The sequence below is a fragment of the Hippopotamus amphibius genome, chromosome 6, assembly GCF_030028045.1.
Source record: "Hippopotamus amphibius kiboko isolate mHipAmp2 chromosome 6, mHipAmp2.hap2, whole genome shotgun sequence".
NCBI lineage: Eukaryota > Metazoa > Chordata > Mammalia > Artiodactyla > Hippopotamidae > Hippopotamus > Hippopotamus amphibius.
The window spans coordinates 48,043,621-48,071,259 of record NC_080191.1 but is presented as its reverse complement, the minus strand read 5'-3'; the positions used below and the strand labels follow the sequence as shown (position 1 = coordinate 48,071,259).

The following is a 27,639-nucleotide window of genomic DNA, read 5'->3' as shown; positions in this document are numbered from 1 at the left end:
TGCTCTTCTTGGTTTCCTTCCTAAGTTCACCCTTTACTCCAGCCATTAAATTTTGAATTTCCTTAAGGACTGGTTTTTAAACCTTCTTCTCATATTTTGTCTTCTCAGTTGATGAGTTCTCTCTTGTTCAGTGCTGCATGTCTGCTACCTATACAGATATTCCACAAATCTATGTCCTAATCCAGATCTCTCCACTGTTCCAGAACAGTTTATCAAATAGTCCTCAACACATCTCATTTTACACATCTTAAAGGTACCTCAAACTCGATATAGCTACATCCAAAGTCATGTTTTTTTTCAATAAACCTGGTCCTCCTCGGTTATTCCATTCTGTGAAGGGCACTATCATTCATTTAGTTTTGTAACTCAAGCCTGGGGGTCATCTTTGCTGTGTCCATCTCTTTCACCACATGTAGTCAGTCCATATCTTGTCTTGTTAAGATTATCTCACACTTCTCTCTAATAGGTCGATTTTTCCCCCATTTCCATGACCAACATCTTTTTCTTTTTACAACATAAAAATCAAGTTTCTTTATTTTTTTTGCAAAAAATAGAAAATTATAAGCATGGCAAATAGAACAAGTCCCCTACATACGAATCTTCAAGTTGCAAACTTTCAAAGATGCAAATGTGCATTCACATGTCCAATCACATAAGTTAGTTCACATGTCTGGTGTACATTACCACGTGCGTGTATTCTCTACAAGTGGTTGTGCTTTTGTGTACTTTACTGTGCAGTACTGTATAGTATACAGTAGCATAGTATCTTTATTTCAGTATGACTAACATCTTAATTTGTGTAATGATCATCTCTGTTTGGAGTAGTGTAATAGTTTCTAATCTATCTCCATATTTACTTTTGCCGCCTTCCAATTCATCCTCATAACTGCCAGAGTGAATGTTTCAAACCAGAAATCTGAACACATTATATCCCCACTTCAGATATGTCAATGGCCTTCCACTGTCCTTTTTCAAAGACCCCAATTTTTAATGAAGTCTAGAGTACCCTTCATAGAGTTGGCTTCTACCTGTCTCATACCCCTACCTCCTATGTTGCTTCTGTTACACTGGCTTTCATTTGGTTCCTTGATTTTACCATGTTCCTTCCTGCCATGTGGATTTACACACGCTTCTGTTTCTGCCTATGCTGTTAGTTACTCACCTCTTAGACTCATTACATTTCTCCTTTATATCTTGGCTCAACTATTACAACTAACCAGTCATCACACAGGAAAGTTTTCCCTGATCTACTAGAGTAGGTCAGATTTTATACACTCTTATAGGACCATGAATCGCTTTTCTTTTTAAGCTCTTCTTTTATTAGTATTTAAATTTGAATCTTTTTGTTTGCATAATACTTCTCCCCCTCTAGCAATCTAAGTTACGTGAGGTGAGGGACTGCATCTATTACTACATATCACTGTATCCTCAGCACTTACCATAATGCCTGTTACATAGTAGCAGAAGGAATAAATGAATAAGGTAGCATTTAAGCTGTGATGGGAAGGATGAGTAAGAGTCAGCTGAACAAAGATTGGGAGGCAAGAACTTTCCAGCCAAATGGAACAGTATGTTCAAAGACATGAAAACAAGGGAGAACTCCCAGATGTTCAAGAAGAAACCATTCTTATTGAAATCAAGGGAGAGGGCATGAGGGGCAGACAGGTGCCGAACTGTGGGTGACTTTTTAAGCCATGGTAGGAATTGTAGACTCTGTCCTACTGTGGACAACAGGAAGTCTTTGAAGGGTATTAAATAAATACAAAACAGATCAGATTGACCTGGAAACCAGTTGTATCAGAAATGGTGGTGGCCAGGTCTGGAGTGGTAGCGCTGGGAATGGAAATTAGTTGGTAGATTTAAGAGCTATTACAACCAGTGTCCATCAAAAACTGTAGGTCACAAGAAATTGCATGCTGTATATAGTCAGGAGAGCTGGTATCTTTAGGATGTTTGCAAGCTTGTTGGTTGGTGGCTTAAATTCAACCATAGTGGGAGTATTTATACCAAAAACTGTCAAATGCTACACATCAGGCTCCCTTCTCTCGCCTCCAGAAGAGCTGGTTGTTAAACGCTTGCCAGTAACCCACTGGTTACTAGCATTTTAAAATGCAACAACAGAAGAAAATATAACAGAAAATATCAGAAAGCCTTGCCTATAACGATGATAAAAATTTTTTTGTGAAATTTCTATTTCACTTGTGTGTGTGTGCGTGCACCCATGATGCAAAAGATGTTTCATTTATTTACAGTAAAATTAGTTTGAAAGGCACTGATTTAGGAAATAGAATTAAGAGAACTTGGCGATTGATTGGATTTAGGCAATGAGGGAGCTGAGATGAGTTAAGGATTAATCATAGATTCCTGGCTTGATTAACTGGGTGGAGAGTGCTGCCATTTCCTGAGATAGGGAACGCTGTCAGGGGGCTGGTTTGAGGGGATGGCGAGTTCAGTTTGGACACATTGAGTTTGAGGCATCAGTAAGATATCCAAGTGGAGATATCCTGAAGGCAGTCACATGGGTTTGGGTTGTAGAGAAAGGACTGATGTGGCAATACAGATATTGGGCTCATTGGCAAAAAGATGGTGGTTGAGGCCATCAGAAGAGATTAAGGTAGCATTCACAGTATGAAGACAGTAAGTCCATAAGAGAGCCCTGAAAAAGCTCAAGATTTAACGGGTAGTTCAAGGAGGATGCATCTAAAAAAGAGACCGAAAAAGGTGGGCTAAAGACATGGAAGAAAGACAGAAGTGTAGTGTCTTGAAGCCAACGGACTAGTGGTTCCAGAGTAGAGTAGACATCTATTAGCACAGTATCTTTGAAAACTGAGAATAATTAGAAAACTGACTTTCCATCTACAAAGAAGAAGCAAGAAAATTTTCAGATTCCAAGTGGTATGTGTATCATTCAAATCTACTTTGGATGTTGACTGGGTATAAATGGTAAATAGTAAGTAAAGAAAGATTGACCTTGTTAAGCTCAGTAGCTCTTTCTTCCCCATGGCCAAATTTCATCCTATCACATAAACCATGAATGGTAGTGGCCACTGGAGCCCTTGAGGAGCTGTAGTAAGGGAGAAATATCATCCTTTCCTTTTTGGCTCTGTCACGCTTGGTTATCCTAGATCAACACATGTACCTATCTTACTGTTGATAACTTTTCACTTCTTAAGATTAGTTTATTTTAAATAGGATTTAAAAACTGATTTTATTATTCACATTTAGATAAGGAGCAAGGCTTTTTGACAGCTCAGCTACTGGCTCAAGAGACACAGGACATTTGGTAGTGTATATGTTTAAATTCAGCTGATTCACTTTGTTGTACAGCAGAAACTGGCACAACAGTTTCCAATATAGAGCTCAAAAAAAAATTATACTCCAATAAAGAGCTCAAAAAAAAATAAAAATAAAAAAAAAAGACAACACAGACTCATACACAGTAACAGCTAATAGCTAACGGTGTTGAATTCTTAATGACAGGCATGGTGCTAAATGTTTTATGGGAGCAACTCTTTGGGGAAGGGATTATATTAGCACCATTTTATAGATGAAGACACCGAAGCCCTGAGGGGGTCAATAAGTGGAGAAGCAGAGATATCCACTTGAGCCGTTTAGCGCTTAGCCTGTATGCCAGGCTCCTCTAGTGCTCTGACGACTAGGATACGATGGACGGGAACAGCTGTTAATGTACTCGGAACCAAAAAAATGATCCAAGTTTGAACTCTTTGTGTAAATTTTCTTCTTTTTTTTCCCCCACTGACTACAAAAGCAACTCATGCTCAGAGTAGAAAATGTGTGAGATATAGACATTTTACAAGATGTAAGATAAATCAGTTTTGGTGAAGTTTTAACACAAGACTGAGTCTTTTATAGAACTCAGAAATCGAATTTTACAACTTCTCCTAAGGGGAGAAAAGCCACTGCAGGGATAAAGTGATAAACACTTCCTTCAGAGACGGCTTTGACTTACCTCTTAATAAATAGTCATATCACACGTGTGGTTAGCCTACTGGAATTTGCGACTCTGCTTGGCAGGCAATGAGCCTATGCCCCAAGGTCGGGCTGAGACAATGTGCATCAGCTTCTTGCCCAGTGGATTCTGTGCGTCTCACATGGTACCTCCAAACTGATGCTTCTGGAGGACTTTTCAAGCACAGTTTTGACTTTTGGCTCAAATGCTGTCTTTAGACTTAGCCCTCTCTTTAGATCTAATTGTCTCATTTTAGGGCCATTCTAAAGGCTCCTTGGACATCTCCTGAGTATTGATTGCATGGAGACTGGTTCTTGCTACATTTCTGAGAATCCAGAATTCTGAAGTGTTCTGGAGTTCGTGTCCTCACTCATTTATTCAACAAACATTTCTTGAGTCCCTACTGTGTGCCAGGTGGGGCGAGCAGCAGTGGAGGTGCAAAGGTGTGCCCTTGAGGAGATCAATGTGGAGGGCTGCCAAGTTTTCCACTGAAAAGGCTCTAGGTTCCAGGGAGTATGACAAAGGACATTTGTCTACAAGAGAACAGGGCTCTGAAAACAGTTCTCCACGGTGACGTGTAGAGCAGTGCTAGAGAAATAATGCATCAATTCACAGGCAATAGCAAATGCAAGCAGCCCATCTGAAGCAGTGTTGAAACAGCTTCTAGGTCAGTTGCAGAGATAATTTTAGAAGTTACTGATATAACTATATAATTCTTCATTTACTTCATTTAATAGAGTATTCTTCAAGGCAAGCTTTTAAGGTACAGTCATAATTTAAGATTCATCAAAGTCTTCTCAATTTTTTCATTAGCGCTAGCCCAAATATATAGAACCTGGGATGTATCTATACACGGGGCCAGTGTTATGGGCGCAGTCACATGGGGCCCTGTGCTCAGAAGGGCCTCACAGTTGGCTTAATGCTCTGCTGTCACCATCTTGAAATTCATAATAATTTTTGAACAAGGGGTTCTACACTTTTATTTTGCTCTGGGCCCCACAAATTATGTAGCGGGTCCTGTTTATGTAGTTGTGTCATTTATACTTCAGATCGTGTGGTAGTTAGGTCACCTTGGATATTATTGACCTTCTTGAGCCTCGGTTTCCCCTTTGGTAAAGGGGTATAAAGAGTGCTGCCTCCTTTAGAGATGTAGTCATCAGCTAATACAAAGTTCTTCGCACAGTCAACTTGGGTTAGACACAAAAACAAGCAAACAAAACAAACAGGTAAGCTTTCCACTGCTTCTCTTTACGGAGAAATATATAATATTTTCCTGTACTTCTCATACACAAAGATGTTTTCAAGGTTGCTAGTTCCTCCACCCATTCCTGAGGAAAGAGGCAAATTGTGTGTGCCTCCCAAAATGAATTCCTGCAATGCGCTAATGAGAGGATGTGTTTTCTTCCCGATTCTAAGTCACAGATATCAGAGTAATTTATCCACAAAGGCAGGTCAATAATCTACTTCAGAATATTTTCCCCCAACACACATCCTGGCACAGGTCTAAACTGGTTTCAAATGACTGGCTTCCTTTGGGTTCCACTTTCTGTAGCCTACCTGGTCTTATGGTGATGTTGCCCTGAGGAGAATTCAATTCAAATTTCCCTTAATAAAATGCATGACTGGTTTTGCTTAATTTTAATCATTTGGATGGACCTTCTCAAAGCATACAGGTGCCAAACATCAAGTTAACACATTTCTGAACACTGTGGGGAACATGCGTTCCTTCCAGAGGGAGGTGCGAAGTGTGGTCAGCAAGGGAGTGCTATGGCCCAAGCACGCATCAGCACTGGCTGCAGGACTAAGAAATCCATGCGTTTCAACGGCTACCTCTGGAAAAGGAGGAGGAAGAACATCCTAAATCCCACAAGGAAAACCATAATTTTCCATATTTTGCAGGAATGATCTCTAGTGTCTCTCTAGCACATTTGATGCATCTCCCTCTGCTAGATTCTTATTTTTAGGATTACAAACAACGTGAGGGTTATCCCTGCCATAATCACCTCTTCTTTGATCCTCCTTGGATGACCAGCCTCTCTCTAATTGCCAACCTTCTTTAATAAACAGCGACATCTCCAGATGTTTCTTGAGCTCTTGCTCTGTGCCAGTGCCCAGTGTCACGCGACACTGAGCTATCTCTGTATTATTTGTCACATTTGTCCTCTGTGTGCTGCTTCTACAACTGCTAGATGTTCCTTTTATGTTTTTCATTCAGCTAATACGTATCAGTGCCTAGAATGTCAGACATGTGAATATAGCAGGATGTGAAGTAGATGTGGTTCCTGCCCTTGTGATGGGTCCCCAGTCTAACAAGTAATACAGACATTAGATAACACCTTAGCATTACGCCCTTACTAGTGCGAGGGAGAAGTAATGGAGTCAATCACTATTTTTTTCAAGTTGAGTTGTAGGGTTCATTTTTCAACTTCATTTTCATTTTTATCCAAATTAAACCATCAAAAGTTCTGTAAAGCTTAAGTTGAAAAAGCAGAAACTCCCTGCCCCATCCAACTTCAGCCCTTAGTGTCCTTCCCATGCCCCATTCGGCTCCCCGGAGGAAGTCACATTCAATAATATCAGCTGTTTCATTTATCTTTTATATCCATGTTTCTTAAAAATACCCACATATTGTTGTTTCTTGATTTATTAGTTTTAGTTATCTCCTGACTTCCTAAGATGAAAGATACGGGTTCAGCTCTCTTACAACCTCTTTTCTCTTTTTTTCCTATCACTTACCCAATAAATACATTTGTAACATATTTTGGGAAGCTTAGTAAATTTTCAGGATTTTTTCGCTTATGCTTTGGTGTTGTATCTAAAACCCAAATTCCGTGTGTTTTCTTCTGGGAGTTGATGGTATTGAGTTTTACATTTAGATTATGATGCATTTTGAGTTTTTTTTTGTGAAAGGTATACGGTTTGTGTCTAGATTCATTTTTTTTTCCCATAAGGACTTCCAATTGTTTCAGTACCATTTGTTGAAAAGATATCATTTCTTCATTGAATTACCTTTGCTCCTTTGTCAAGTATCAGTTGCCTATATTTCTACTTCTGGGCTCTCTATTCTGTTTCATTGATCTCTGTGTATATTCTTTCACCAAGACCACAGTGTCTTGATTACTGTAGCTTTATGTTAAGTCTTGACATCGGGTGGTGTCAGTTCTCCAATTTTCTTCTTTTTCAACATTGCATTGGCTATTCTGGGTCTTTTGGCTTTCAATATAAACTTTAGATTCAGTTTGTTATATCCACAAAATAACTTGCTGGGATTTTAACTGGGCTTGTGTTGAATCTATAGGTCAAGCTGGTAAGAACTGACATCTTAACAATATTGGGTCTTCCGATTCATGAACACAGACTCTCCCTCTGCTTATTTATATCTTATTTACTTCTTTCACAAGTGTTTTATAGTTTTTGTATATAGATGTTGTACTTATTTTGTTAGATTTTTATCTAAGTATTGCACTTTTTTCTGATGCTATTGTAAATGGTATTGTTTTCAATTTCAAATACCAATTGTTCATTGCTGGTATACGGGAAATCAATGGACTTTCGTATATTAACCTTGTATTCAGTGACTAATTAGTTCCAGGAGTTTCTTTTCCATTAATTCTTTGGGATTGTTTACATAGACCATGATGTCACCTGTGAATGAAAACAGTTTTTATTCTTTCCCTTAATCTATATCTACTTTCTACCTTACTTTCTTATTGCTCTAGCTAGGAACGATGCACCAGGACTTCAGGAATGATGGGAGGAGACATCCTTGCCTTGTTCCCAATATTAAAGAGAAAGCATCCAGTTTTTCACCATTAAGTATGATGTTAGCTGTGGGTTTTTTGATAGAGGTTCTTTATCAACCTCAGAAAATTCTCTATTCATACTTAGGTGAGTTTTCTCTTCCTTTTTCTTTTTCTTTCTTTCTTTCTTTCTTTCTTTCTTTCTTTCTTTCTTTCTTCTTTTTCTTTCTTTTCTTTCAAATCATGAATGGGTGTTGGGCTTTGTCGAATTCTTTTTCTGCATCTATTAATTTTTCCTGTTTAGTCTGTTGATGTGGTGGATTACATTAATTGATTTTTCAATGTTGACTGCCCTTGCATATCTGGAATAAATTCCACTGGGTCTTGATGAATAAATCTTTTAATACACGGTTAGATTGGATTTGCTATTATTTTTTGAGAAGTTCTGCATCTATATTCAAGAGAGATATGTGTCTGTAAGTTTCCTTCTTGCAATGTTTTTCTCTAGTATTGCTATTGATGGCCTCACAGAATGAGTTAGAGGGTGTTTGCTTCTATTTTCTGAAAGAGATTGTGAAGAATTGGTATCATTTCCTCCTTAAATGTTTGTAGAATTCACCAGTAAAAACCCTTTGGGCCTGAAGCCTTCTGTTTTAGAAGGTTACTAAAAATTGATTTAATTTCTTTAATAGATATAGGCCTATTCAGATTGTCCATTTTTCCTGTGTGAGTTTTGGTAAATTGGTCTATTTCATCTAGTTATTATCAAGTTTGTGGGCACAAAGCTGTTCTTAATACTCCTTAATTATTCTTTTAATGTCCATGGGATCAGTAGTGAGACTCCTCTTCTATTTCTTTTTTTTTTTTTTTTTTTTTTTTTTAATTTTAACCTTCTGTTGAAAGCATTTATTTGTTCTCAGAACATTACTCTCGCAGGATCTGGTATTTGCCCTTCTGATTCCCCGGTACCACCAGTACCTAAAGCAAACATTGTACTTGTTTAAAAGATAACCTAAACTATTATTTCCCTGTCGCTGCCAGATCAAAAACTTTGGACCTTAAAATAGTACTCCATCCTGCTGACAATTTCCGGTTAAGGCCACTCTCCAGCTTTCCAATGGCAAGTACAAACACCACTGTATGTCATGGCCAACTAATATTCTAAAATTCTTAGAAATTTACAAACCACGTGCTTCCGTTGGTTGTTCCTGAAGAAATGTTCTTGCCTGTGTGGAAGAATTCAAGGTGCTGAGTAAGTGTCACTTTAGGGTCTGGTACCACACTGCAGCATGTCACCTGTTCCCAAAGGACGGTGGCTCCTTCCAAGAGAGACCTCCAGACTGCAGACGGAATCATCTAACACCTGAATATGAAGATTTTGGGGATTTTCAATCCCTATACTCATGCCTAGAGCTCTGATAAGACCCCAGGCCAGGTACATATTCATGTTTTAAGCAGTCTTTAACAACATCTGCAATAGACATATATCTTCACATATAAACTTAAAAAAATACTTTAACATAATACACTGTACTGCACAAAACTAGAATTCAACATATTACAGTGCTACAATAGTCATAAATATCACATATGGATGGATTCACTGCACTAGAAAAATTCACCTATTAGGCTATTAAAGACCAGTATCAGCAAAGCCCAAAGAAAAACCACTTTAACAGTAGGAAAACTAAATAACTATGAGGTTTATATGCAAGTGGTGGGAAAGAGAACAGGCACAATCTGAAATACAGGTTTACGTTTGCAGTGTATAAAAATACTTTTCAAAACAATACTTTTGATAGGTATAGTACCACTTTAAAAAAAACCCAGCTGTGTAGTTATTCCATTTGAGGACCTACCAAAACAATTCAATTTACTGCTCTCAGCAAGCTCTGCGAGCACCAGCCTACAAAACAAGTTCCTCACACATGGAGGGAGGCACACCACACACACACAGGCGCACACACACACACAGCCTCCTACATCTCTGGTGAATACTGATGAGTCTCTGATAAGCATCGATCTCACACAAGGCATGAAATGATGTCTGGAGCTTGTTTCAGTTCCAGGTTTGGCATGGATGAGCAAGGAGGCCAAAGTAAGGTGGATTCTGTGTGTATCTGGTTTCTCTTCCACTTGTGGGCACACTCCAGAAGCCGAGTTTAATCTGGCATGTCAATATTTAACTTGGGAGGTGGGGGAACATATTTCCCAGGGCTCTGGGTTATCACCACCCTGGCCTTCTTTCCAAACATCGGAGCGATTTTAGGAGCTTCTGGAGCCGATGTTTCTTCAACATCTTCACTATCTTCATGATGTAGATCATAGGAAATGTTCCCATATTCTCTTAAAAATGGGAAAATTTCGAGCAGAAACTGACAGAAATCTCTGCGAATACCAAACCACCAATGGTTGCCCCCTTTCCGCCTAAAGGTTGTGGCCATCAATGTGATTAACGAGAGCCAAAGGGGGACGAATATGGAGATGTAGGAGAAGGCGTTATGGCCATCCAGCCTGTGCACCAGCAGAACCTCAAAGGTGAGTAGGGGCACCACGATGGTAATCCAGCTGATGGCCATGGTCACGTGCGTTCTTCGTTGTTCAGCAACCACATCCAGGGAGCGCAGGAACAGGAGGGACCAGACAATGTAACAGAGGACCACCAGGCAGAGGAACGACATGAGGATCCAGAGCGGCACAAACACCACCAGCCACGGCCAGTGGATGATCCGGTCCAGCCTCAGGGCGATGAAGATGAATTGCAGGATGTTGACGGAGCACAGGATCTCCAGCTCCAGGGACCGGTCGTGTCGGAAGCCCCACACACAGGCAGCCACGGACACGGGGGACACGAAGAAGAGCGGCATGAAGACCAGCAGCCAGAAGTGGGTCCCCCGCTCCACTCTGTCGCAGACCAGGACCTCGAACATGAGCAGCAGCAGGTGGATGCCCACGGCGATCAGCATGGCCTTGAACTCCACGCAGGCCTCCCCCTCGGTGCGGTAGCGCGGGTTCCGCGCCCAAACGCCCGCGCCCACCGAGGCGCCCGCGAGGACCAGGAGCTTCCACAGCCAGATGGGGGCGAACACGGCCCAGTAGCTCCAATGGATGACGCCGTCCAGGCGGAGGGGCAGCAGCACGGAGAAGAGCAGCAGGCAGGCGTAGATGAGAAACTTACTCGGGTTGAAGTCCTGGAACAGGCCCCTGGGGTTCATGGCGAGGCCGCTGTCTGCCCCCCGGCGCGCGCCGCTTCCGCCCCCTCCCCGGGCCCGCTGCCTCCCAGGCCAGCCCGCGGCGACTCTCAGTGAGCAGCAGCCGGGCGCCGGTCAGAGTAACTTCCGGCCAGCGGCGCTGAGGCCGGAACACGTGCGCGCGCGGTCACGTGACCCGCCGGAAGCGCGGTGGGCCGGGATGCGGGGAGTCTGCGAGTGGGGGCGCCGGGTCCGCCCTGTCGCCCGCCTTCACTCCGTACCCATTTGGAAAGGAGCTACTCCATGTGGCGCCGGGAAGGTCGGGGCGGGCGACTCAGGCTGGGTGCCTGGCGAGCTGCCGTCTCCCCGGCTGGCCAGTTGTCAGCGAGCGGGCCGCGACCTCAGGCGGACACTTCCTGGCGGCGGCGGGAGCAGGGAGGCGAGAGTGAGCTCACATCCTCCAGGCCGGCTGGGGGCGGGGCCCAGGCAGGAGGCCTCCTCTTCTATTTCTAATATTAGTAATGTATGTCTTCTCTGTTCTTTTCCTGGTTAGCCTGGCTAGAGCTTAATCAATTTTACTGATCTTTTCAAAGAATTAGTTTTTGGTTTTATCAACTTCCTGTTTTCAATTTCATTGATTTCTGCTCTAATTTTTATTATTTTCTTTCTTATGCTTGATTTTGGTTTAAATTGCTCTTCTTTCTCTAGTCTCTAAAAGCGGAAACTTAGATTATTGGTTTTAGATCTATTTCTTTTCTAACATATGCATTTAATTAACCTCTGAAGACTGCATTCTCTGAATTCTATAAATTTTGATAAGTTGTATCTTCATTTTCTTTCATTTCAAAATATTTTAAATTTCTCTTGATACTTCTTTGAGCTGTGTAATTTATTAGCATGTTAATTAAACTCCAAATATTTTGGGATCTTTTAGATATCTTTCTGTTTTTAATTTCTAGTTTAATTCCACTGTGAACTATGAACATATTTTGTATGATTTCTATTCTTCTAAATTTAAGGTGTGTTTTATGGCTCAGAATATTATCTGTCTTGGTGAATGTTCCATGGGAGCTTGAGTAGAATGTGTACTCTGCTCTTGTTGAATAGAGTATTCTATACATGCCAATTAGATCAAGTTGATTGATGGTGCTGTTCAGGCCAACTATATCTTTACTAAATTTTGCCTGCTTGATCTATCAATTACTGAAAAACAGTTGTAATCTCCAACTATAATAGCGGATTTGAATCTGTCTTCTTGTAGTTCTATCAGTTTTTCCCTCACATAGTTTGATGTGCTGTTGTTAGAAGCACACACTAAAGGTCATTATGTCTTCCTGGAGAATTAATCCCTTTATCATTATATAATGATTCTCTTTATCTGCGATGATATTGTTTGTTTTGAACTGTGCTTTGCCTGAAATATAGCTAAATCATTTTAATTTTGGTTAATATTAGCCTATTAAATCTTTCTCTATCCCTTTACACTTGGCCTATCTGTCTTTATATTTAAGTGGGTTTCTTGTAGGTAATACATATTTGGTTATTGTTATTTTATATTTGTGACAATCTTTGTCTTTTAATTGATGGATTTAAACTATTTACTTTTTTAAAAATAAATTTATTTATTTATTTATTTTATTGGCTGTGTTGGGTCTTTGTTGCTGCACACGGGCTTTCTCCAGTTGCGGCGAGCGGGGGCTACTCTTCGTTGTGGTGCATGGGCTTCTCATTGCGGTGGTCTTTCTTGTTGCAGAGCATGGGCTCTAGGCACGTGGGCTTCAGTAGTTGCGGCACATGGGCTCAATAGTTGTGGCTCATGGGCTCTAGAGTGCAAGCTCAATAGTTGTGGTGCACGGGCTTAGTTGCTTTGCAGCATGTGGTATCTTCCTGGGGCAGGGCTCGAACCCATGTCCCTTGCATTGGCAGGTGGATTCTTACCCATTGCGCCACCTAGGAAGTCCCTAAATCATTTACATTTAAAGTGATTATTGATATAGTTGGACTAGTAACTGTTTACAGTATCCATTTATTTGTACTTATTTTTTGTTTCTTTTTTTCTTCTCCCTCTTTTCTGTTTCCTCTGGTTTTAATTAAGTATTTTATATGCTTCCATTTTCTCTTCTTTCTTAGAATATCAATTGTACTTCTTTTAGCAAATTTTTTCTAGTGTTTCCCTAAAGTTGTAATACATGTTCGTAACTAAGTCCACTTTCAAATACTGATTCATAGGTAGTGCAGATACCTAATAACAGGGTATTCTCACTTCCTCCTTTTCTTCCATTATAACTTCATTGCCATCCATTTCATCTATCCACATACACTGTTACTATTTATCATTTATCTACATACTTTGTTACTATTGTAATTTTGAAGAACACTTCTCTAACAGATCAATAAAGAATAAGAAAAATAAAATATTTTTTTTCCATCTTTACTCTTTTTACTACATTATTCCTTTCTTTATGTAGATCCAAGTTTCTGACCTTTATGATTTTCTTTCTCCCTAAAGAATATCTTTTAATATTTCTTCTAGGGCAGGTTTGCAGACAATGAATTCCCTCAGGTTTTTTTCTGTCCAAGAAAATCTTTATTTTTCCTTCATATTTGAAGGATAATTTTGCTGGATAAAGAATTCTAGGTTGATGGTTCTTCCTTTGACACTTTGTAAACTAAATGAATTCTAAATAAATCAACAGAAACTACAGATAAATGAACACAGACCTCAAAATTTTTTTCTATTGCAAAACCTTAGCTGCCTGCCCCAGCTTCTTCTCCTTCTGTTATTCAGTAAGTACCCCCAGTTTCTAGTCCTGCTGACTTTGAATCTCTCCCTTGGACTCATTCTTGTCCATCCATTGGGGAAGCTGACATTTCCTCCATCATCTACCCCATCTGAAAGGTAAATGGATGCTTCCCAACAACTTCAAGTTGGAAACCTTCAACCCTTGATGCAGTTTAAATTTCTTCCATCTCAGTCCTGGGTCCTTTCCATTTCTCTCTCACCAGCCACATTCTTATCTAATTCTCTAGTAATTTCTGTTCTCCATCTCACTGAAGTTTTCTTTTTAAAATATTTTAAGGGGCTTCCTAGGTGGCGCAGTGGTTGAGAATCTACCTGCCAATGCAGGGGACACGGGTTCGATCCCTGCTCCAGGAAGATCCCACATGCTGCAGAGCAACTAAGCCTGTGTGCCACAACTACTGAGCCTGCACTTTAGAGGCTGTGAGTCACAACTACTGAGCCCATGTGCTGCAACTACTGAAGCCCACGCACCTAGAGCCCGTGCTCCGCAACAAGAGAGGCCACGACAATGAGGAGCCTGCACACCACAACAAAGAGTAGCCCCCGCTCACTGCAACTAAAAAGAAAGCCCACGCGCAGCAAAAAAGACCCAACACAGCCAATAAAATAAATAAATAAATAAATTTATAAAAAAAATAAAGTATTTTAAAATATTTTTAATGTCTGGCATAACTTTACATACCTCCACGTATTTTACACTTACTTGAGCCATTTATGATGAAAGGCTAGTACTACAAGGGAAAGCCTTACTGTGTCCTGTGGAGATTTCATGAATTAAAGAAGCTAAAATTGAAGTACTCATGTCTTACCAGTTCATAAACATTTTCGGATCTCCTAGCCTCGGGGAAGGAGAAAAATAAATTAAGAGTTACAGTTTTTACTCTCTCTTGGGTAAGTGGCAGAAATGATGTTTTGGGAGGACTGAACAGAAACATAATGTTAGGCCTTAGTAAATTCTTCTCTCTATTTGAATGACTGAGTACCAGTTGACTTCTCTGGCGATCTCTGTTAGAACCAGCCAGGCTGCATCACAGAACTTCCATGTGCTGCTGTGAGCTCCAATAATTGATTAACAACCAATGGGAATGACACTTTCCAGCTACATTTATTTTTAGATAACAAAGGCAACGGGCAAATGCAGGTGTTGAGTCACTAGGAAAGATGAAGAACTACAAGAACACAACAAAAATCCGAAAGTGATTCTTTCCTCAGTGTTATCCTCTATATGTTGAAAAGTTGATTTTTTTTTCTTCCCATTGCACTCTTAGGTACAATCACGAACTTGTCTTTCGTAAGATTCAGCACTATCCTAGTCATCCTTTAGCTCTATTTGTCCCTAGAGCAATGCTATGAGGCTACTGAAGGTCATTAATAGAACATAATATAATAAGATCAAAGGGACACTAGTCCCGCTTCGTAGACAGCTGCTTAAAAGAAAACCTGAGGGGACAGCATGTCCTCTTTTGGTGTTGCGCCCAAAGACCAGCTTCCTGATTCTACTGGCATTATCAATATTCTATTTCTTTTCATTAAGCAGTGACACGGTGAGTATTTGGATACTGTCTATGTTACAAATTGGAATAACCAAAGAAGGGTTGCTACCATGGAAACCCACCTGATGGCCTTTGTGGTGAGCTCCTTGTTACTTGAATACAAGCAAACTCCACACAATAAAGGGCCGATCAACATTAGGCATAAAGCTTCTATGCAAGAGCACTGATTATTAACTTTAATGAATGCCTTGAACATTGCAATCCGAGGCAGTATTACTCTTGTCCAACCTCATTATTAGATAAGCACAGGGGAACTTGCATTAAGATATACTTTGGATTGCAAAGCAAGAGTCAATTTAAGGTCATCTCCCACTATTTGTCTCTTGTAAAAACAAGCTACATAGTTAGTTCAAAGATGTATGCACTTAGAAATAAACTATTAAAAGCAAACTAAGAAGCTGGATCGTTGCCAGCTATATTTCAATAGATCAACCCTACTTAATTCGTATGTGCCAGATATTGCTTCCTCTGCACAGTGCCTTCCTCAAAGGAAAATTAACTCAAAGGCTTGGCGCGTACAGTGTTTTAAATGTAGCTGAATTTTATATGTGTAGATATTTTAAAGGGTTTATTCATTAAGTTCAGGGACTATTCCTATTAACTCAATGTGCTAGTAAAATTTTTAATTTTCCATAATATTTAATATTTTTGGGGGGTATACATAGCCGAAACTTTGAGTTAAAAGCAATAAAAAATTAAGTCCATCAACAGATGAATGGATAAGGACGTGGCACATGTATACAATGGCATATTACTCAGCCATAAGAAGGAACAAAACTGAGTTATTTGTAGTGAGGTGGATGGACCTAGAGTCTGTCCTACAGAGTGAAGTATGTCAGAAAGAGAAAAACAAATATTGTATGCTAATGCATATATATGGAATCTAGAAAAACGGTACAGATGAACCTAGTGGCAGGACAGGAATAAAGATGCAGACATAAAAAATGGACTTGAGGACATGGCAGGGGAAGAGGAAGCTGGGACGAAATGAAATCGTAGCACTGACATATATACACTACGAAATGTAAAAGGGATGGCTAGTGGGAAGCTGCTGCATAGCACAGGGAGATTAGCTTGGTGCTTTGTGAGGACTGGGAGGGGTGGGATAGGGAGGAGGGTGGGAGGAGGTTCAAGAGGGAGGGGATATGCAGATATATGTATAAATACAGCTGATTCACTTTGTTACACAGCAGAAACTAACACAATATTGTAAAGCAATTATATTCCAATAAAGATCTGAAAAAGAATTGATTTAACAAAACTGATGGTAGTAGGTGGCATATCACTAGTAGCTGTCTTTCTTTTGAAAAAGCACTTTCACCCTCTCCAGTATCAATTAAGAGTCTAGCTCTCTAATGCTAGATTCCATTTGAAATCCTGGCTAGTATTCTATTCTTCTTTACCTGTTTCCACCTGGGTAAACAGCCTCTTGCCACTTTCGATTTATATTCTAGAAACTTTCACTCAAGAATGGAATACCAAATGTAGACAAAGAAAGAAAATAGAAGAATTGATGAGCTATTTCTGAAATATTTATTTTCAACTTTAATGGAAAACTTGTTCAGAAATACAAATAAATATGTTTTGAAAACCATTAATCATTCTAGTTCTCACTTATCAAGAGTGTGAAAATTTATCTCTGAGGAATTGCAACCATCAGTGTGTTGGAAAGACAGCCACATTACTATCCTATCCTAGTTCTTAGCATCTTTGACTCTCGTGGATTCATGGTTTGGGAAGTATGCATCACTCATTCATTCATTTATTCCTTCAAAATGTACTCAGCCCTGATTATGTACCAGGCATTGCCTCAGGCACTGGGGATCACATGGAGAATGTCATAGTAGTTACTGCCCACCAGCCTGGCAGTGTGCAGGGATGAGATTGCAGAGCAGTGCTGTGAGTGCTTTGATGGGTGACTGAGGGATACCATGGGAGGACTGGAAAGGGGCACCTAACACCAACCCAGAGGGTCAGGGATGGTTTGCTGGAGGAAGTGACATCTGATCTGACTCAAAATAGACTGCATGTGGGAGTGAAGCTTGGAATAAAATGGTCCCCATGGAGAGAATACTGCAAATGCCAGAGGGAAAAGAGATTAAGGGAGGTTTGGGGAACTCCAAGAAGATTAGTAGAACTGGCAGGTACAGTTTTGGAGAAGAGGCAGAGCTCATATTTAAAGGATTTTGTGTGTCGTAAAGTTACCTGCCTGTGCAGCATTATTTTTAGTCTCAATTCAAACGGGCCCTCTCTGTGGCCTGACATCCTTCTGCTTCCCTGTTAGCTCTCTCCCTTTAACTATGTGGATATTTTATACCTTCACATTTCCATCTTCAGTCAAAAAAGTGGAAATCATCTAAAAATGTCCATCACTTGGTAAATGGATAAATGAATTCTGGTATATCCATACAATGACATATTATTTGGCTAAAAAAAAAAATGTTTGAAGTATGGGGATTTCCCTGGTGGTGCAGTGGTTAAGAATCCACCTGCCAATGCAGGGGACCTGGGTTCGATCCCTGGTCCGGGAAGACCCCACATGCCGCAGAGCAACAAAGCCTGTGTGCCACAACCACTAAGCCTGAGCCTGCGAGCTCATAACTACTGTCTGAGTGCCACAAGTACGGAAGCCCGCGCACCTAGAGGCCGTGCTCTGCAGTAAGGGAAGCCACCACAATGAGAAGCCTGTGCACCGCAACGAAGAGTAGCCCTGGCTCGCCGCAAATAGAGAAAGCCCATGCAGAGCAATGAAGACCCAACGCAGCCAGAAAAAGAAAAGAAAAGAAAAGAAAAGGTTTGAAGCATGAATTCATACTACAGCATGGATGAACCTTGAAGTCATTATAAGTGAAAGAAACCAGCATATAAGATCACATATTGTATGATACCATTTACATGAAATGTCCAGAACAGGCAAATGCATATAGACGGAAAGTAGGTGAGTCACTGCCTGGGTCTGGGGGAAGAGGGGACAGGACAGTGATTGCTTAAAGGGTACAGGGATTCTTTTGGGGGTAATAAAAATGTTCCGGAATTAGGGTAACGGTTGCACAACTTTGTGAATATTCTAAAAATCGCTGGATTGTACACTTTAAAAGGGTGAATTCTACAGTATGTAAATTATATCTCTGTAAAAAAACAAGGTAGAGGTGTAGGTGAAACAAGTTTGGCAATATATTGATAATTGTTGAAGCTAGGTGATGGATAAGAGGGGTATATTATATTATTCTTTCTTTAGAAAACAAAACGAAACAAAACAAAAAACCCCTTCCACGTCACTCACATCACAAAGAAAACAGAAATCAAGAGATAACTTAATCAGCTTGCGGTCACCAAACCTCTGTAACATTTGCTTACAGCCTCTCCTCACTAATTCATTTCTGTGTTTGACAAATGCTTTGTACAAACATTCTGCTAGGAGGTGGGGATACAGAAATGAACAGAAGAGGCCTAGTTCCCACCCTCAGGACATCTCCATCCAGTAGGAAAGCCAAATATTCAAGGAGTCATTCCAAATAAGCAAGAAGCAGGAAGGAAGAAGCAGCACAGACCTCAACTAGATGAGGAATCAGGGAAGGTTTCTTGGAAGAAGTGATGTTTAAGGTAAAAATCCAAGGGCGGGTAGGTAATCTATCAGTAGGTTAAGGGGTTGGGTTGGAAATCAAGTGACTAGTGAGGGAAGAGCATGTGTGAATGTCTTGAGCCAAGAAATAGCATGGCTGCTCTGAGGGATGGAAAGAAGGAGAGTGTGGCTGGAGGGCAGAGGGTGAGTGGCAAGGAGGGGAGGAGAAGGTAGCACATGTAGCCAGGGGCAAGTTATTACAGGGCCTCTAGAGAAGTCCAAAAATTTTCAGTAGTGCTCTATTCAGATCTGATCAGGCCCCAGAGGGGTGAACAGCTCTCAAGAAATTGTTGGTTGGCTGAAGAGCCATCAGATCAGGCCAAGTCCCCTCCATAGACACCTAGTGTCCCTTGGTTACACAAGATCTCCAACCAGTTGTGCTAAACGTCAATTCAAACGTATGTACAGAATTTTAGAAAACGTTATAAATAGTTAACTTGAGTATCGTGTGAAATGGTGCTATCACTGCTCACGGTCAGTTCTTCTCCATCTATATCTGTGGAAATTAAAGTCACAGGAAGAATCAGGAAATCACTGCTCTTCCCCTCAACAATGGCTCAGGCATGAGCAAAGGGGTCTCTGCTGGGAACGATCACCCCTGGGCCTGGTTGCCTTCTGTTATTTATTGCCCAAGATCACAGGACTCATGGTAGGTATGGGGCAGGAGGAGAACCGTACGGATGATGAACCCAGAACAAGAGAGGTGTCTGTCGGAGAAGAAGGCTGTTGCACGTGGCTCTGTCCCTACTGGGTGAGGTAGAGAATCTGGCGTCACACCTGCCTGCTGCTCTTGAGAAACACCAGGTTCTCCTTAGTGAAGCTCCCTTGAACCTCAAGGCCACCTGTCACAGCTCCTGTTTGACCCCTTCAGTAGCCAGCCACGCATGCTGCTCTTCCAGCCGTGCTGTCCCCGGGTGCCTCTGGTCATACACTGCTGGGTGTATAGACGTGGACGATGCTCTCACCCACACCGCACCCATCTATGAGGGTTACCCATGCTCCATGTTCCCTTATTTCTGGACCCAGCTAGCTCACACTGGGAAGAATATTTCTAAACGTTGTGAGAAAGAGATGTTACAGCTTCACCACCACAGCAGACATTGTACAACATCAAGGAGAAGAGGTGCCACCCTATCCTGGATGTCAAACAGGAGCTAGTGCGGCTTACCGTCCTCCCTGGAGAAGAGAGCTGAGCTCCCTGACGTCGGCTGCGGCTCTCCGGCAGTGAGAGGCTCTTAGGTCTGGGACCTCTCTCCAGCCATTCTTCTTAGGCGTGCAACCCTGGCATTCACGGGAACACGTCCAACTCAACCTTAAGATGTGATGCTGATATTGGAAAGGACCTATATGCCGACACGGTGTGCACCGTGTGATCTGGTGGCATCACCAAGTGTCCTGGTGTTACCAACTTTAGAACACAATCAGATGCACAGCCCCGGAACCAACCACAATGACAGTTAAGACGATCACTCCTTTGAACGCAAATACAGTGCCTGGCTATTCCAGCTGATGTGGACTAGCAAGCAGGACTCTGATGAGTTTGGCCTGTCCATTGGCCACTGCAAATACTTTTAAATGGAATGCTGGCAGATATACTGACTTTCTGTATGAGTTAGTTCACAAGTACAAGTTCACCCTGGCAGAGGTACACATCTTATGTTAGACTCATCTACCTGAACATACCTTTTTTAAAAAGATACCTGTCCTTGCTTGATAGGCAGGCAAATAGCACCTTTCCATATTGTACTCAAGTTAACTATTTAGAACATGTTTTCTGAAATCCTGTACATACGTTTGGCGTTTGGTTTAAAGCTTAGTATATCTGGTTGGAGGTTTTGGGTAACCAAGGGAGGCCAGGGGTAATGTGTCTATGGAAAGGACTTGGCCTGAGGTGATGGCTCTTCAGCCGACTGACAATTTCTTGTGAGCTGTGCACCCCTCTGGGGCCTAATCAGATCTAAACAGAGCACTAATGACACTTTCTGGGTTTCTCTAGAGGCTGGCAAGAATTTATGAATGAATTGTGACTTCTTTCTTGCAGTCTTCCATCACAGCTAAGAAATATAGCTAATCCAAGCCTTCAGACTCCATTTTCTTTCTTATCCAATGTTTTTCCAGCAGAATATCACGGGGCTAAATTACTCACTGTAGTCGCAAAATGATTTGTATTTGTACCTGCAAATTTATGCACTGTTTTAATTTATGTAAGATTCTTGTACGTAATTCTCAGCTTTTAAGGATGACTTACACATCTTGTTTTTCTGCTGTCAGGTGAGAATATCATGGCCCAAGGATACGTCATGGTATAAGGAAAAATAAAAGTGCTACCAAAAAAGAAAAAAAAAAAAAAAAACCCTCCCAAATTGGGAAAAAACAAACTCCTGAAGAGTTTTAAGGAGAAGGATTGACATGATCAAATTTGCATTTTAAAATAATCTCTGGTCAAGAAGTAGAAAGTGGATGGGAGGCCGTGGGAGAAAGCTTGCTCAGAGGGCTTGAGTGTTAGGGAGTGAGCAGATGAATGCGGCTGGCCAAGGAGGCTGAGACGGAGCAGCCCCAGACAGCCTAGCATCTTAGGAAATGGGCACATCCATCAACCAACCAACCAACCAACCAAACAAAAACCCAATTCAAAGAAGGATGTTGTGGAGAGGTAAAATAAAAGAAGTTTTGGTAGGGAGGGTAGAGATAGTGATTGGAGTTGGGAAAATGTCCATGGTTCCAGATGCACTGAACTTCTTTCACTGCCTGACTGTGATTTGCTCTTTCTTGCCTCCAGGCCATCTCCTTTCTCTGCCCGGACACCCTTACCCTGGACCTTCACATGGCTAACTCTTATTCACCCTCGAAGACCAGCTTACATGTCACTTCCTCAGAGAAGCCATCCACGACCCTGTAAGTCTGGGATAGGGAATGTTCCTCTGGACTCTGAGAGCCTCCTGTAAGCTCAACTCTGGTGCAGATATCTCCTCATCTGAATTGTTTATTTTCAGTTGGTTTTTGTTTCGCGTCTCCTGGGAGCCCAGCACTGCTGGGTGCTATGGGAGACACAGTACTTGGGAAGTACGCTCTGCCTGGGTATCACAGGTTGTGGAACCCGCCTGCTGAAGGCGGGGCGGGCAGAACAGGAATCACTGTAAAGAGGTTTACATAATCCCACACATGCAACCACCAGAGAGCATGTTCTGAGCCTTCAATAGACTCTTGTATTCTCAAAGACATCAAGAAGGCTCCCCTCAGGGAAATGGAGACGCTATACTCTGGCTAATAAATGGAGCTTTCCTCTACCTGGAAGTTTTTTATTGCCTGAATTGAGTCATCTTGCCTACAGGATGTCACTCTGGGGAGGAGCACAGTCTTTGAGGTTCCTCCTACAAGTCTATTCGCTTCAGACGGCAATGTGTTTGTTTGTTTGTTTGTTTATTTCTGCACCGCACAGCTTGTGGGATCTTAGTTGCCCGACCAGGGATCGAACCCGGGCCCTCGGCAGTGAAAGCGCCGAATCCTAACCACTGGACAACCAGGGAATTCCCCACAGGTGGCAATTTAAATGAACCAGGAAGGTGGGAGCAGAGGCAATAAAGCTGAAATTCAATGTCAGAGGAATAGATGGTAGGAGTGCTGTAAACACTTTCTATGGTTATTACTGAGCTAAGAGTAAGGTAGGTGTAAAACATACATAATTTAAAATTTTCTCCTTGCTTTATCTGCTTGTATTTAAAACTCACATACTATCGCAATTTCTCCTATTAAGCAATCTATCTTATGCATGGCTTCTCTGACATTTTGATTGATGTGATGTCTAAAGAGAATGGGTTTGTATAAACCCTTAGAAAACTGTAGACAAGGAAACTCTTTATTTTCTTTAAGATCTATTCAACTGCTCATTGTTCTCTTGCTCTAGATAGTGAGGGGAGGGGATTTGGGTGGCAGACTGAAAAAAATTAACCAAATAACTACATAACTACGGCTGTTTTTTTCAACTTCCTAGATGGAAATGAAGAGGTGACTATAGTAATGCACCACGGAGGGGCTGAGCCACGTCCTGGGAATCAGAGGTCTCCCGAGAAAGAGAGATTCCAGCTAATACCTGAAGGATGAGTAGAATTTGGAACGGATAATTGTGGGTGATGTGACTGACGGAGAGGTGGAGTTGGATGGTGGTGTGGGGAGGTGAAAGCTTTGAAGCTGGAAGGAACGTATTGCTCTTGACAATCAGTGAGAAGGTCACGGTGGCTGGAGCTAATAAGTAAAGGGGGAAGAGGAAGATGAGGCCACAGAGGTTGGTAGGGTCAGATAATGCAGCTCCCCTAAGCCACGTAAAGGAATTTTGGACATACCCCTAGAAGCAATGGGAAGTCATCCACATTCTCTGAGCAAGGGAGTAGCATGATCATACATGTTTTTAAAACACAGTGCAGGGATCCTACGTGTAGACGGTGTGGTGGTAGGGAAATGCCAGCTCTATGCAGTGGTTCAGGAGAGAGATGACTGCAGCTTGGACTATGGTGTTGGCAGTAGAAAAGGGGCAAAGTGCAAGGATTCTAAAAGCACTTCAGAGGTAAAGAAGCCAGAAGTTGGTGAATGATTCTCTGTAGTAGCCCAAGAGAGACAGGCTGAGGAGAGTTTATAGATTCCTGGCACGAAAAACTGGGTGGATGGCAATGCCAAGGGGACATAGGTTTGGGGGTGTGACTGGGAAGGCACGCACTGCGTGAGTTTGGTTTGCAGTTGTTAAATGTGACAGGCTTATGAGCAGACATCAGGAGAGAGCTCTGAGCTGGAGATCTGAGATGGAGGTAGTTGCAGATATGGAGTACGTGGTTTTATATAGGGAGAAGACGTATTAAAGGAAGAGGACCTAGGTTACAAGGGTAGATCTCAAGTTAAGTGTTCTTGCCACAAAAAAAAGATGAAAAATAATAAATGAAAAGAGAAGAAGACCTAGGGCTGAGTGCCAAAGAACTCCAGCACTGAAGTTGGGGTAGAGTGAGAAGAGCCAGCAAATGCTGCTGAGAGAACAGGGAAGAAATTAAGGAGGTTGTTCTATCATCTAAGTCAGGGAAGAGAGACATTCTGGAAGGGGGATGTTTTAGTATCAAAACTGCTGAAAAATTAATTGAAAGCAGTTTTGATACTACAAAGCATTCAATGGATTTATCAAAATAGAAGTTTCTGGTGACATCAGCAAAGCTTTTACCAAAGTAATGAAGCTTCAGCCACATTGGAGTGGCTTATAATCATAATTACCTAGTACACACTCTGTGCTAGGTACTGTCCTACAGGCTTTACACACACTAAAAATTAATAGTACTTTAGTCATCGCAACAACGTTATGAGGTAAGTTCTCTTTTTATACCATTGGACAGATGAGGAAATGAAGGCATGGAGAGGACATGCGATTTACCCAAGGTCATAGGGCAGAAGCAGAATCCTGGTTCAGGCAGCCTGGCTCACAAACCTGGCTCACAAGCCGACACATTCTCTTGTCAGCTTCACTGCCTTGTCTCCTAAGTCTGTAAATGGGAGTAGAAACAGGGTAGACAACTTTTTGGAGAAACTCGGCTGTGAGTAGGGAGATAGCACAGTAGTTAGATGTAAAAGGGGGTGGTTCCAGGAGGGTAATTTTTTTTTAAGGCGTAGACTAGGACAGGAGTATGTTCAAGTACGGATTGGAAGCATCTGGTAGCGAGACTGAAGTTACGGGAGAATGAAGTGATGATTTTTGGATGGGAGAGCTGGGGGAGGGCAGAGTACAGAGGGAAGGGTTACTTGTTGGAAGGTGCAGAAACTTCCCCTACTGTCACAAGAGACAAGGAAAGGGTGAGTACAGAAAGGATGTTTGCAGGAAGAACTCGAACGTGTTCCTGTTTAAAGTCTTTTATAGTCTCTGTGATGCTAAAGACCAGGCCATCTGCTGAGAGAGGACAGGGGCGAGTGAGGTGGAGGGGGAGGGGGATGGGCAGAGCTGGCTGGAGAAATACGAAGCAGAATTGCCAACAGCATCAAAGGCACGAGCAGTCTCCAAACGGCGATTCCAGAAGACGGCAGGGGAAAGAACTAGTAGTGTTGGTGTGGATGGAGGCTAGGGGTGTTGAGGAGTGGGGGAAGGGTCATAACCACATACAAGGTGGTCTTGGTGAGGGGCCTGCTTGATAGCCTGGGAGGAATCCTAGTTCTTCACGTACACCCAGGATGTCTCAGAGCCAGCTGTTGGGGGTGAGAGAAGACGAAACTCCGAACAATAAACATTGGGTACTGAGATGGATAATACACAGAAGCCTTTTCTGTCCAGGAGCTGATCTAAAACACTGATTCAACCAGCACCCAAGCGGACACTCTGAGAAGCCCCGTACAAGCCACACTCTCACGTGGCAAGCCCTCAGCTGTCTAGAGAGACGTCTCCTCTTTAGAAGGTAAGAAAACAGTAACTGCCGCTACACAAACCGTTCGTGAAAACAAACAGATTAGAACAATGGGAAAGCAATGACATTTTCAATTCTCAGGGGAAAAAGACAGCTTGGGGGAATATGCTTAGTATATTTAGTGTAAGAAATTTTCAGAAAACTCTTTAGCATTCTTAATAGGCAGCAAGGAGACATAAACCCCACCAAGCAGGACCAAAATCCTTAAGAAGAACAGAGGATAAAATGAAAATAAGGATGGTGGGGAAGAGAGAAAGAGAGAAATGAGACTTTCTCATAGAGGCTCAGACACTCAGGACTTTTGTCGCCTGGGAGGAAGGAAAGACACTATCATCTCTTGAGTGATCCAAGTGCTTGTCCATCTCTAACGGGAGATAATGTACAGGCATTACTTCCCACTTTAAAGGTGGTAAAAGTGAGGCTAAGAGAGGATAAGTAATGTGCTCAAAGCCTGTAGGAAGAGGGGATCTGAACAAGGACTGTCTGACTTCAAAGATCCGGATCTCTGCCTCCCAAAGTAGCATGACAGGTTAATGAGTGAAGAAACATGCAGAAAGGGGCCGATTCAGGCTTCCTAAGGACTGAGTATTCTTAGTATAAACACAGATCAACAATGGATACTGTACTGAGTGCCAATCACGTGGCAGGCATTTTGTACCTACCCATTTTTCTGGTTTGCACAGCAATCCTGCCTAAGTACCATCACCCTCTTTTTTGGGGGGCGGGGGGGGGTTGGAATTGAGATCTGCAGAGACTAAGCAACTTGCTCACATGTATGGGTTGTCTATTGTTACTGTAACACATTACCACAAGCTCTGTGGCTTGAAACAACACAAATTTCTCTTCTCATTCTGTAGGTTAGAAATCCAACACAGGTCTCATGGGACTAATAGTAAGACGTTGGTGGGGCTGTATCCTTTTCTGGAGGCTCTAGAGGAGAATCTGTTTCCCTTGACTTTTCTAGCTTCTACAGACAATCCACATTCCTTGGTTCATAGTCTCTTCCTCCATCTTCAAAGCCAGCAGATGTCATTGAGCCCTTTTCTTAGCACATCTGTCTGACTGTTCTCTCAGTCACATCCTTCTCTAACAACTGGGAAAGAGTCTCTCCTTTTAAGATTAGATTGTGCCCCCTTGGATAAAACAAGCTAATCTCCTCAGGTCAACATCTTTAATGTAATCACATCTGCAAAGTCTCTTTCATCATGCGAAGTGATTTGTTCACAGGTTCCGGGGATTAGGATGTGGACATCTTTGGGGATCATTATTCTGCCTACCACACACCAAGGTTAAAAAGTATTAAAGGGGTTTGAGTCTGGAGTTTAATTCAGATGTGATCTAAATTCAACAGGAAATACAGTTTATTCTACGTTCAAAATATATTCATAATCCTAGTACTTCTCACACTGCCATTTCTACTACCTTGGTCCAAACCACATCATCTTCCTACAGAATTTCTTCCGTAGCCTCTTAGCTGTTCTCTTGCTCCATCCTTGCCCCCATCCATTCTTAACACAGTAGCCAAAGCAAACTTTTAAAAATGAATAAGATGATGTCAATTCTCTGTTCAGCACTTTCCAGTGACTCTCAATTTCATTGTGAATTAAGGACACCGTTATTACAATGGTCTACGAGGTCCACATGACCCTCCCTCCACCCCGGGAGTCTCTGTTCACTCTCCCTCTTTCTCTGCTCCAACACACTGGCCTTCTGCTTTCCTGAACACACCAGGATTATCCCTGGAGACCTGAGTGGGAGGGAGATCTACATTTTCATGCTGCCCTCCACTCCAGTATCTTGAAGTAGAAGGGGAGGGTAAATCCTCATTCTGGGATGTCTCTTCTCCATCCAGGAAGTGAAATGGGAGGGTGAACACTTTCTGCCTTCATTGCCCATAGCTGTACAAGTGGTTGCCTCTGCTCCTCTGCCTAATACCAAATTCCCACTGATTCAGGCCATGAGGCTGATGCTCGGCTGCTGACTGGTGCTTGGGGTACATATGTGGGAGGTTCGCAGGGGTCTCTGAAGTGCTTCACTGCTGCAGATGTTGTGGGAGATTGGTTGGCTCCAGCTCGTCCTCTTCAACACCTCTTGGCTCCTGCCCATGGCAGAACCTTTTTGTATTCTGCCCCGGCCTTCTTGAGTAGACAGTTCGAGCCTAGTGACCTCCCTTGATGTCAAACCAGATCCACAAGAAACTCACCCATCTATCTTTGCCACTTGAGATGGTAGGATCTGGGCTGCTCTACAGCTGCCCCTCCCTTCACCCTGCCATATCCTTCCGATGCCCTTTGCTTCACTCAGGTCGGAGGCATAAGGAAGGTTAACAAGTCTG

The 27,639-nt window shown here is 42.1% G+C and overlaps 2 protein-coding genes across 2 annotated transcripts in view; both read right to left on the bottom strand.

Annotated features, from left to right (window-relative positions):
• The window catches only part of AIG1 (androgen induced 1), a 241,259-nt gene that overhangs the window by 13,152 nt on the left and 200,468 nt on the right, over positions 1-27,639 (bottom strand).
• LOC130855093 (transmembrane protein 185B-like) lies at positions 9,873-10,925 on the bottom strand. The gene has a single exon (XM_057738025.1). The coding sequence runs from the start codon at positions 10,923-10,925 to the stop codon at positions 9,873-9,875; it is 1,053 nt and encodes a 350-aa protein (XP_057594008.1).

Coding starts and splice junctions, on each gene's coding strand:
- LOC130855093 (XM_057738025.1), bottom strand. CDS start 10,925: ATGAACCCCAGGGGCCTGTTCCAGGACTTCAACCCGAGTAAGTTTCTC.